This window comes from Physeter macrocephalus, chromosome 3 (assembly GCF_002837175.3).
Source record: "Physeter macrocephalus isolate SW-GA chromosome 3, ASM283717v5, whole genome shotgun sequence".
Classification (NCBI taxonomy): domain Eukaryota; kingdom Metazoa; phylum Chordata; class Mammalia; order Artiodactyla; family Physeteridae; genus Physeter; species Physeter macrocephalus.
Genome location: NC_041216.1, coordinates 31,968,374 through 31,979,405, shown reverse-complemented (window position 1 = coordinate 31,979,405; position 11,032 = coordinate 31,968,374). Strand labels below are relative to the sequence as shown.

The 11,032-nt window shown below is 61.4% G+C and overlaps 2 protein-coding genes across 3 annotated transcripts in view; one reads left to right on the top strand and one right to left on the bottom strand.

The window, feature by feature from the left end:
* Positions 1-8,820, bottom strand: part of SDF4 (stromal cell derived factor 4) — a 13,778-nt gene extending 4,958 nt beyond the window's left edge. Inside the window, exons 1-5 of one of the 2 annotated variants that reach the window (XM_028488015.2) lie at positions 8,706-8,820; positions 5,267-5,619; positions 2,712-2,774; positions 2,271-2,407; positions 1,677-1,790 (exon numbers count right to left, since the gene is read on the bottom strand). In XM_028488015.2, coding sequence (XP_028343816.1) covers positions 1,677-1,790; positions 2,271-2,407; positions 2,712-2,774; positions 5,267-5,571 — 619 coding nt within the window. In that variant the 5' untranslated portion in view covers positions 5,572-5,619; positions 8,706-8,820. The remainder of the gene's footprint in view (positions 1-1,676; positions 1,791-2,270; positions 2,408-2,711; positions 2,775-5,266; positions 5,620-8,705) is intronic. The other variant, XM_024125757.3, reaches the window with a different exon arrangement.
* A 134-nt stretch (positions 8,821-8,954) lies between these two features.
* Positions 8,955-10,987, top strand: B3GALT6 (beta-1,3-galactosyltransferase 6). Its single transcript, XM_024125672.3, has one exon. It carries the CDS (start codon positions 8,966-8,968, stop codon positions 9,938-9,940), a length of 975 nt encoding a protein of 324 aa, XP_023981440.1. The 5' UTR covers positions 8,955-8,965; the 3' UTR covers positions 9,941-10,987.
* The last annotated feature ends 45 nt before the right edge of the window (positions 10,988-11,032 follow it).

Below are 11,032 nucleotides of genomic sequence, written 5' to 3'. Positions count from 1 at the left end.
GCGGGGCCCGTGAGCCATGGCCACTGAGCCTGCTCGTCCGGAGCCTGTGCTCCGCAATGGGAGAGGCCACAACAGTGAGAGGCCCGTGTACCACAAAAACAAAAAAAACAAAAAAAAAACATTAGCAGATCAAACCCAACAACGTACAAAAAGAATTATACATTACAACCAAGTGGGATTTATCCCACGTAGGCAAGGTTGGTTCAACGTCTGAAATTCAACTGATACTCACATCAGCAGGCTAATGAAAAGAAATCACGTGGTCGTATCAATAGATGCAAAAAAGCATCTGACAAAATCCAACACCCATTCATGACGAAAACTCTCAGCAGACTAGGAACAGAGGGGACTCGTCACCTTGATAAAGAACATCCACAAGAAACCTATAGCTAAGATCATAATGGTGAGAAAGTCGAAGCTTTTCCACTAAATTCAGATTTAAAGCAAGGATGGCCCTTCTCACCACTGCTCTTCAACATCGCGATGGGAAGTCCTAGCTGATGCACTAAGACAAGAAAAGGAATAAAAGAGACGCTGATTGGGAAGGAGGAAATAAACCGTTTTTGTTCAATGATGTCACGATCGCCTATGTAGAAAACCCAAAAGAATCAACAAGAAACTCCTGGAACCACTGAGCAAGCACAGCAAGGCTACAGAATGGAAGGCTGACATACAGAAGCCAATCACTTCCCTGCACAACAGCAGGGAACAAGCGAAATTTGGAATTAAAAACTAAAGAGCAAGTGCACACAGAAAGAAGGCACAGATTGCAACCTGGATGACAGACAAGAGAGTTCAGTGCTAAAAACACCAACCCTGACGGAGAACAGTGGCGCCCACAGCACATCTACAGACGTAACAGTGACGAACATCCCCGAACCAAAGAACACAGCGGCAGCCGTCACAAAGCAGAGGCGGGAAGGGCCACAGACACCAACAGGGGGCCATGACACAACCCTGACGGCCAGGTGAACGTGAGACAAACAGGGTAGCGCCACAGGTACAGAGGCGTCCCAGGTACAGAGACGTCCCAGTAAAAACCCGGCACACACGTGTCCATCGAGAAAGAACGACACGCTGGGTGACGAAAGCAGGCGCGACGCGCCCGTGAAGCCCGAGCCAGAGAACACAGGAGCACACGGCGCACTGACAGAGCCCCCGCGAGCCGAACCCGACTCCCGGCTGCGAACGAACCACCGGGCGGGACGCGATGGCACAGAGCTGGAGACAGTAACCAGTGAAGGTCGCAAGAACTCTTCAGTGGTGCTTCAGAACTTAGCTAAAAGGCATCAAACTTTGTACCAGGGAGACGGGTTTTTAAAGGAACGTCTCTGAAAAGCTAAGGGGAGAGCCGGCCGGGACCGCGGCCTCCAGGCACCTCAGGCAGGAGCCCCCACAGGCCGCACCGACTCCCGGGGCCGGACCTCGTCTGGCGTCGAGGACCTGTGCCAGCTGAGACCTGCTTCCGGTGTTTCCGCCACCTCCTCCCCGGAGCTCAAGCCCACCTGAGGCCGCCGGCCGCACCTACCCACCCACGGCACCTGGAGGGTCCTGGGGGCTCTGCCTAGTGGCCCCGCGGGAGCGCCCGGCTGTGGCCACACCCACCTCACCCACTTCCCTCCCGGCATTTGTGCTGTCACGCGCGCCACGCTGGCCACGGGAGGCCGAGCCCTTACTCTCCTCGTCGACGTTCAGGTCCCACTTATTCTTTATCTTATCAGCAACTTCTCTCTCATCATGGCCTTTGCTCGCCAAAAACTTCACCTTGTACTCATCCCATGACACACGGCCTGAAAGAGCAAGACAACTTGTTGGGAAGTGGAACAACGAACGCTTTTTTATTTTTTGGCCGCGCCGTGGGGCACGCGGGATCTTAGTTCCCCGACCAGGGATCGAAGCCGAGCCCCTTGCGTGGGAGGTGTGGAGTCTTAACCACTGGACCGCCAGGGGAGTCCCAACACGAACGTTTTTCAAAAGACGTATCTAGTCACGTTAAGCCATCGATCCAAAATCCTTGTGCTGAGGGCACCTGTAGGGGCAGGAGCAGCAAAGCACGGCTCCACGCTTCACGCCAGAGCCCAGCCCCGCGGTCCTCGCCCGCACGCGGACTGGAGTGTCTCCCTGGCGGCGCCTGCAGGCCCCTCCTGCCTCTCACCTCCTCGTTCCTGGGCCCTCGGCCTGGAGCACCCCGCCCACCCCCCCACCACCTCCAGGCACCGCCCTCCGGCAGCAGCCTCAGGCCGTCAGGGTCAGGGCGAGGTTGGCCGTACCGTCACCGTCGGGGTCCACGGCACGGAAGTGCGCCCTGCTCTCCGCGATGGCCTCCTGGAAGTGCTCGGCCGTCTTCTCCATGATCCAGCGCTGCATCTCCTTGGCGCTGATCCTTCTGTCGGTGTTCAAGTCCACCCTGCAGGCCCACGAGACGCGTCAGGCGAGGCCTCCAGGACCCCGACAGACGGGTGGATGGACAGAAGGGTGGCCAGAGGGGTTCTGCAGGCGCAGCCACGAAACCACCACGAACAGCAACACATCCCGCCCAACAGTGAGGCAGGACAAGTCGGGGGGGATGTGGGGGACACGGTGGGGCCATCAGGGAGGACGCTGGGCAGTGCCACTACCCCATCAGTCTCGGGACCACTGGGAGGGGAGCAAATCTCCCCCCTGCTGCAGGACGGGGAGGATCGTCAACCCAGTTGCACAGATCCACACACCTGGGGCTCACGATGAGTCCCTGGTAACAGGACTGGAGCTCAGACACTGGAGCGCGGTCGTGTCTACTCGCACAAACACAGCCAGCGAGACAAAGAAACAGCTGTAGGTGCAAGCGTGCCGGCAGCTGTACACTCTGCACACACTCACGTGCATACGTGGGTGTGTGCATGGCTAGTGCACACCCGTGGACATGGGTCAGAACACACGTGCATGCACGGGCTGGCACACACACACATACACACAGGAGAGGCCTACAGGCAATGACACCCCAGCAGCAGCGCCCACACCCGCTGCCGGGTCCTGGTTTCTAACTCCCACTCTCCCGTGAAACGAAGCAGCGCTCCCCGGAGAACTGGGTGATTCTAGGGCTGAGGCAGGAACACACAAGACGAAGTGAAGCTGGAGTGGCTGGCAGTGCAAGGAAGGAAGGAAGCGCTCCCAACAAGGGGCGGGGCGAGGGAGGGGAGGACAACGCCAGGTCCCGGCGGCCAAGGCTGGAACGAGGAGAGCAGCCAAGCCGACAGCGCGGAGCTGCGTCCGCACCAAAGTGCAGCCAACGCCCACGAGTCCATCCTCCTTACGGGATCCCAGACCACCGGTGGGTCTTCCCCTGAGCTCCGCTCCCACCCCCGGGAGGGTGGGCTGCCCCGAGTGGCTGCCAGAGAGACGGGAGGCCAGGACAGGGAGCGACACTCCTTGGCAGATGCCCCCTGGGCCAGGCGACCAGGCCGACAGCCCCCGTGATGTCGTGCGGACGTCAGGTGCCCTGACGTGATGTGACGAGGGCGCCACCTCACCTCTGGGGTCTTCTTTCCAAAAACCACAATCCCTGTCTAACCAGGAGAAAACACAGCAGACAAACCCCAAATCAGGGACATGCTACAAAACACCTGAGCAGTCCTCCTCAAAACCGTCAAGGTCACGAAAAAGTAGGCTCCCGGATGGGACCCCGGGCAGAAAGAGGGCCCTGAGGCAGCGCGTGACCTGCAGCCTGGAGCGCGGGCAACAGTAACGGAGCACCGTGGCGTCTCAGTTTCCACAAGTGCGCCTCGGTCTGCATCTTTCTGTAAACCTAAAACCACTCCAGAATAAAAACCTCACTTAAGAAGCGCTGTGCAACGCTACTTCTATTTGTTCAAAACTAGGTCTTGAGGCTACGTGTTTGATCTGCCCCGGGCAGGGTGCAGGGGAGGCAACAGCAGCTGCCAGGGGACTCCACAGGGCCCTTGGTGGCACCTCCAAGTGGGACGGCTCTGGGGGGGTCTGACTGAGAAGGTGAACACGGGCTAGACGCTCCCCGATGACAACCCGCGAGACACGGGACGTGTAAGGAAGACACGCAACATGGGCGGATGCAGCCGAGCACAGCTGCAACGGCCCCAGGACGCCCTGCCCCTCAGGGCCCGGTTTTCTGCATTTCCCGGAGATCTGCTCTCCGCACCTGAACCCCACTCCCACCCCCAGAGCGGCTGTGAGGGAGGCTCTGTCACCACTCCTCCCCACTCCAGGGGACCCCTCGGCCCGCTGCACGCAGCTGCCCCTCCTGATCCCTGGAAGAAGCCACGTGCCCTGTGGCCCCGCTCACAGCTTCCTTCCTGGCTTCACGAGACAGTGAGGTCTGGGCACCAGACGAGGTTTCGGTCACTTCAGTCGCTGAGGATCAGTTCCTCAAACTGAAGAGGGAGCATCCAGGGGGCCAGGCCGCCAGCTAGGCACATTGGGGGACCACTGCTTCCGCCCCTGGTCCCCCACTTCACAGACGGGGACGCTGCCTGAGCTGGTCCCCCGGCCTCATGACCCGTGTGCACGCACAGCCCCCCACAAGAGAGTCAGTCTCCTTTCTGAAACCAAGAGCCACCCATCCTGGGTCCTGGCACGTGACCCCGGCAGCCACCGTGTCGCCAGTACCGAGAGCCTGGGACCTGCCAGGCCAGCGCTGAGGCAGAGCCACGGACCAGCCCACGGCCGGCGGGCACCTAACCCACAATGCATGCAGAGAGCAGACCCATCGGGCCTGGCGGACCCACCCGCCTGGTGTCCCCGGGCCAAACCCCTCACCCTCCCCACCACCTGCCCCGTGGGCCCTGTCCCCCCATCACCTCAACCTGTCGTGGCTCCAGGCCAGCAAAACAGTACAGCCCCATCTACACACGCTCACTGGAGTGCTGACGGCGGGGCGGAGCGGAGCCGACCGGGCCCAGCAGCAGCTCCGCACGCGTGAGGCCAGTTGGCTCCGTGTCCACGGGCCCTGCCTCTAAGTGGCACTGCGACCAGTTCCACGGGCAGCAGGGTGCTGGTGCCTCTGCCCCACGCAGCCCTCCCCACGCCCCCTGAGCCCCCGCCGGACACAGGGCGCAGCTCAGGGCTGCACGCCCCGCAGCTCCAACGCTGCCAACTTCCCAGGAGCACGTGTCACGGCACCACCTCCACAGCATGTCACCGAGGGGGGCCTCGTCACCTCTGCGCCACGCGAAGCCACGACTGGACCAACAGGGAGACGGGGAGGCCGAGGCCAGTCCCCCCGCGCCCCTCCGCAGGCCCCGGCAGCACCTACTTGGAGAAGATGACCATCAGCTTCCTCCGGCTCCTCCGAGGCTCCGCGTCCTCTTCAAAGCCGTCCGTGTCCTTGCCCAGGAAGACCTCCTGGTGGAAATCCTTGTTGAGGTGCCCGTCCATCTCCAGCTTCACCCCGTTCAGGTGGTCCGGAGGCAGGATCTCGTTTTCCTCCCTGTTACCCACTCTCTCCCGAGCGGACGAGTGGTTGGCGGGCCGGGCGGACGCGTCCATCAGAAGCACAGCCCCCAGGAGCCAGAGGCAGCGGGGAGCCAGGCCGCAGTGGGGAGCCTGCCTGGAGGTCATGGCTGCCGCGGTCCGCGCTGCAGGATGGCCTGCAAGTGTGGCTGGGAGCTGGGGGGGGGGGGGTGCAGGTGAGGAGGTGGTGGTCGCAGCCCGCCTACCACCCAGGGCAGCGCACGAGGCCCTGCAGCTGGCACAGCTGCCTGTGGCCAGCAGCCTGGGGCTGCCAGGTCCCAGCCAGCACTTAATGGTCCATGAAGAGGGTCCAGAGCCACCGGCTGACGGAGCCCCAGCAAACACTTCGCGCAAGAGACGTTTACTTTGTAACACGAAGTAGAAGTCCTTGGTTTCCAGGACCTATGCTGGGCATCCTGTTTTCTCCTGTCTCCACTCCCCCTCCAACCACGAAGAGGTGGCCCTGCCTCAAGGTACGCCCCGCATCGCTAACCCTGCCCCTTCTCCAGGCCCACCGCAGCTGCCCCCAGCACGGCTGTCCTGGGAGGCTGGCTCCAGAGTCACCGTAACTCACTCTCCAGATGCCAGCTCAGCACTCACGAGCTCCGGGACCTTGACGAAGGCACCTGCCCGCCTCAGCTTCAGCCTCCCCACCCCAAGGCTTTGTGAGGGCCCGGTGCCAGCGAAGCCCAAACCCACCGGGCAGGGCACCACCCCTCCCACTCCCCACCTCCATGACCCTTGTGCACACGCACGTACATACGTAAACACAGCGTGTACACACACAGGCGCACACACGCAGGTGCACTCACGCACATATACACGTATACACACACATACACAGGCACGCATCCCCACATACACACATACACACACGTACGCCCACGTGTGCTCACACGCACAGAGACACAGGCGTCCTTGCTCATGTTCACACACGAACACCGAGAAGGCCAGTGTGCCCAGGAAGTCTGTCACCCGGGGCGTGCCCGGGCTTGGCGGTGAAGAAACAAGGCCACCCTCTGTCCACGTCAGGGATCCCAGGGCCACAGGCGCTGACGCCCAGCACTCGGCCACCCAGCCTCTCCCACATCTACTCCCGCCCCGGGCCGCCTGCCTCCCCCCCACCCTACGGCTCCTCCCCCAGGTTCCCTCCCCACTTCCCCACTGGGCTCCTCAGGACCTTCTTGCCCCTTAACGTGTTCCTCTTGGAGCCCGTCCACCCGGCGAACACCTGCCGGCCCTCCCAGGTGCCGCGGAGGCCCCCCTCCAGCAGCCTGACAGGGTGCAGCGGAGGGAAGCCCCCCAGGCCAGGGTGGCGTCCAGGTGAGGCACAAGGGGTTCGAACCACGGTGCCCTCCATCAGGCCAAGCAGGCGCCTGTGCTGGCTGGCAGCGCAGGCCAAGGCCAGGGCCACAGGCCCTCCCCGGCTAGCAGCCGCCACCACTTGCTTCTCTGATGCCTCTTTTCTACCCTGCGTGCTCCTGACTAACGCCTCCCCTGGCAGGGGGACACCTCAGTCAGTCTGACAAAGACACAGTAAAGGGACAAAGCAGGTGACTAAATAGTTAATCCCACTAAGGGATCATAACTAAAAGGAAAAGTACAGGAGACCCCTGTAAGTTAACAATCACTCTAGAAAGCACGTTTGCTTAACCACAAAACCAAGCAGGCTTGCTTAGCAACAAACCATGCAACATAAACACAAGACATGCCCCAGGACAATAAAATGGTGGAATGAGACCCACATCCTGCCCAGTAAGGTCAGTAAGTTAATGGTTCCTAAGACACGCTCCTCTGCACAGGCTAAAAACAAAAATACAAGGAAAAGGTGACACTATACTGAAACCTGAGATGATTTACCATATTGCAGTATGTGTTACCGCCTTTTCGCTCATTTCCACTGCGCCATGACAGTCCCGGTTTGACCATGTAGGGACAAGAAAACTCCCTCGCCCGAAGAGGAGGAGGAACTGGTGATGGAAGGGTGACGTCAAGAATGAGAAAGAAGGTGGTCTTCTCCCCTGCCCACTTTCCTTTGGCTATAAAAATGTAGCTTAGTTCTCAGGGCAGAGCTCCCCGCCTGCTCGCTTGTATCTCTCACAAGCGTCCTACGGTGATAAACTCTTTCCTTACCTGTCACTCTGCGGCTCAGTGAATTCTTTCTGCGCCGAGACAGAAGACCCTTCGCCCTACTATCTCCCGAGACGCATTCCGTCGGTTTCAGGTCCTCTGGGCCCAGGTGCTATCTGGACCCCTGGACGAGATCCTGCTCTCCCAGCTCAGCTGGCTCATTCCTTGGAGGAGCAACTCTCACGGAAGGGCGGCCTTACGTCCCTCTTTCCGTGTCTGTGAGGGCCTGCACCCTCCCCACACCCACGAGAACGCACCAGCTGTGCTCTCTTGTGTGGTCACCGTCCGCCGAACCACGTTTACTGGAACTCCCACTTGTCCCTCTCTGAGGACACCGCCCCAGCACCCATCACACTGTCCACACAGCAGGCCTTTCTGCTCTGCCACGATGCGTATATTCCCGTATATTCCCCAAGCCCACGAGCAAACCAAGACAACTTCCTCCTGGCCTTAACGCCACTCTGCTGACTGGTGGCCATAAACACCAAACAGACCGGACTTTTCTTCTGGGAAGAACAGTCAATCCCACATTCTGCGTATCTTGATGGACAGTACAGGAAATGTTATTTACATGATATTTTGCACAAAGAGTCACCCCAACACAACCGTGTAGGCATCAGAAGGTCGGGCATTTCCCTCCATTCACAACGATTCTGTACCGTGGTGAGCACAGGAGTCAGCCGCTCACTTCCCGCCCCAGGGGAAGAGATTTCAGAGCAGGGTCTGCTCCGCTGACTGGGGGACCCATCCCGGACTCCTGGACAGCCCTGGTGCCCGCTCTGGTGAAGCTCGTAAGTACATCGTCGTTAAAACGCAAACGCTTTTTCTAAAAGCTCCGTCCTCGGCTTCAGGAGTCGCACACGGCGTTGGCAACGACTGTCCCGGGCCGAGCCGGGTGTCCCGGGCCTCACCCTTACTTTGGACCCTCCCCATCCCCCGAACGGCGGGGCCGCGGCCGCCGACCCGGCTCCACCGACCCCCGACCCCGGCATCCGAGGGGCCCGGCCGGCAGCAGACGCCGGCCGCCCGAGGCCCCGTCGGCCTGCGGCGCGCCGCCTTCCCGCCGCCCCGGGGCCGGGCAGGGGTTGTCACGTCCTGGGACCCTCACTCACCGGCCTCCCTCGCCGCACCCAGGATCCGCCGAGCGCGACCCGAGCGCCCGCGACGCCTCCAACGGGCCACCGCTTAGGCCGCGGCCATCATTCTTCCGGGAAGAGGCGGGTCGCAGAGCGGCGCGACCTCCCCGCGCCGATGCCGGCGCCGCCATCTTTCCCCCGGGCGGAAGCGGCCTCGCCACCCTCCCGGGCGGCCAATGAGGAGCGTACGCGGGTTCACGTAGCCCGACGGCGCGGTCCGCGGCGCTCCCCGCGCCATGAAGCTGCTGCGGCGCGCGTGGCGGCACCGAACGGCGCTGGGCCTGAGCGCCCTGGTGCTGGGCGGCGCCGCGCTGCTCTACCTGGCGCGCTGCAGGGCGCCCGTCGACCCCGCCGCGCCCGCGCCCTTCGGCCCCGCGCGCGCCGCCGCTTTTCTGGCCGTACTGGTGGCCAGCGCGCCGCGGGCGGCCGAGCGGCGCAGCGTGGTTCGCAGCACGTGGCTGGCGGCGCGGCGCGGCGGCCCCGGGGACGTGTGGGCGCGCTTCGCCGTGGGCACCGGCGGGTTGGGCGCCGACGAGCGGCGCGCCCTGGAGCACGAACAGGCACGGCACGGCGACTTGCTGCTGCTGCCCGCGCTGCGTGACGCGTACGAGAACCTCACGGCCAAGGTGTTGGCCATGCTGGTCTGGCTGGACGAGCACGTGGCCTTCGAGTTTGTGCTCAAGGCAGACGACGACTCGTTCGCGCGCCTGGACGCGCTGCTGGTCGAGCTGCGTGCCCGCGACCCCGCGCGCCGCCGCCGCCTCTACTGGGGCTTCTTCTCGGGCCGCGGCCGCGTCCGGCCCGGGGGCCGCTGGCGCGAGGCCGCTTGGCAGCTCTGCGACTACTACCTGCCCTACGCGCTGGGCGGCGGGTACGTGCTCTCGGCCGACCTTGTGCGCTACCTGCGCCTTAGCCGCGAGTACCTGCGCGCCTGGCACAGCGAGGACGTGTCGTTGGGCGCCTGGCTGGCGCCGGTGGACGTGCAGCGCGAGCACGACCCGCGCTTCGACACCGAGTACAAGTCCCGCGGCTGCAACAACCAGTACCTGGTGACGCACAAGCAGAGCCTGGAGGACATGCTGGAGAAGCACCGGACGCTGGCACGCGAGGGCCGCCTGTGCAAGCGGGAGGTGCAGCTGCGCCTCTCCTACGTCTACGACTGGTCGGCGCCACCCTCGCAGTGCTGCCAGCGGAAGGAGGGCATCCCCTGACCGCCCCGAGCAGGGCCGGGACGCCCGGCTCCTGACACTGCGCAGCCATTCTGCTGCGCGAGCCGGTGCGTGGAGGCCAGACCGAGTCACTGGGTGCTCCCCGCCGGCCTTCCACTGGTGAAGCTGACAGCTTCTGGCTGGTCGTTAGCATGAGGCCGGCCCTCGAGAGGACCCAATTTACTTGGTGACCACGGGCCAGATGCCAGGCAGCAGTGGACAACTCCTAAGTCCCGGCTCCGCTAAGCGCCCATACGAGACAGCCTACCCGAGAGCATCTTGTTCTGCGTCTGGGGCCAGCATCGTGTCAGACAGAAATGTCCTGTCCCTGGATTTCAGCATTTTGCCTGGATGTGGGCGAGTCCTCAGGCAGCCCCGCGGGGCCTGCCCACTCACTGTCCTCTCCCAGGCCGGCGCCAAGGAGCCAGAGGATGGAGCTGACAGGACTTGCAGGACATGACCCCAAAGAAAAATGCCCCACCCCTCAGGGCTGGGGACAATGTCGTGTCCTGCCTCCACTGCATTGACCATCCACCTGCACCTGCTGAGGGCTGTGACCGCTGTTAACTGGGCTCTGGCACTTGGAGACTTGCCATGTGATGCAACCCAACAGCTTTTGTAGAAATTACTGTTGCTTTATGTGGTTAGGTCACCTCTTGCGTCTCCTGCTGGTAATTCTCGTCATATGTACGTCTAGGATTTAACTTCGTTTTATGTGAGTCAGCTTTCATGGTGTTTTGGTCTGTGTGTTTGTCTGGAGTGAATTCGTGGTACGTGTAATTCAGAGCTTGCCTGCTATTTATTTATAAATTTTGTGAATTTGCGAAGATAAGCGTTTGAGTTGAGAGTGGGGGGGGGGTCTCATATATTTTGGTATTTAAGAGAAGACTTTTCTACGAGAACTTGGAATTTGTGGGTTAATCAGTTTTTCCAACTTGAGTTGTAGACCCATTGCTGCTTAAGAGTTGAAACATGGAAGAACTCATCCACCTCTCTTCTGTTTACATGGAAGGCGACCCCACTGTCTCTCTCTAAAAACACTTTTCTTTTTTTTTTTTTTTTTTTTTTTTTTTGTGGTATGCGGGCCTCCCTCTG

Bases quoted from the DNA above. Each gene is read 5' to 3' on its own strand.
- B3GALT6 (XM_024125672.3), top strand. From the start codon at position 8,966: ATGAAGCTGCTGCGGCGCGCGTGGCGGCACCGAACGGCGCTGGGCCTG.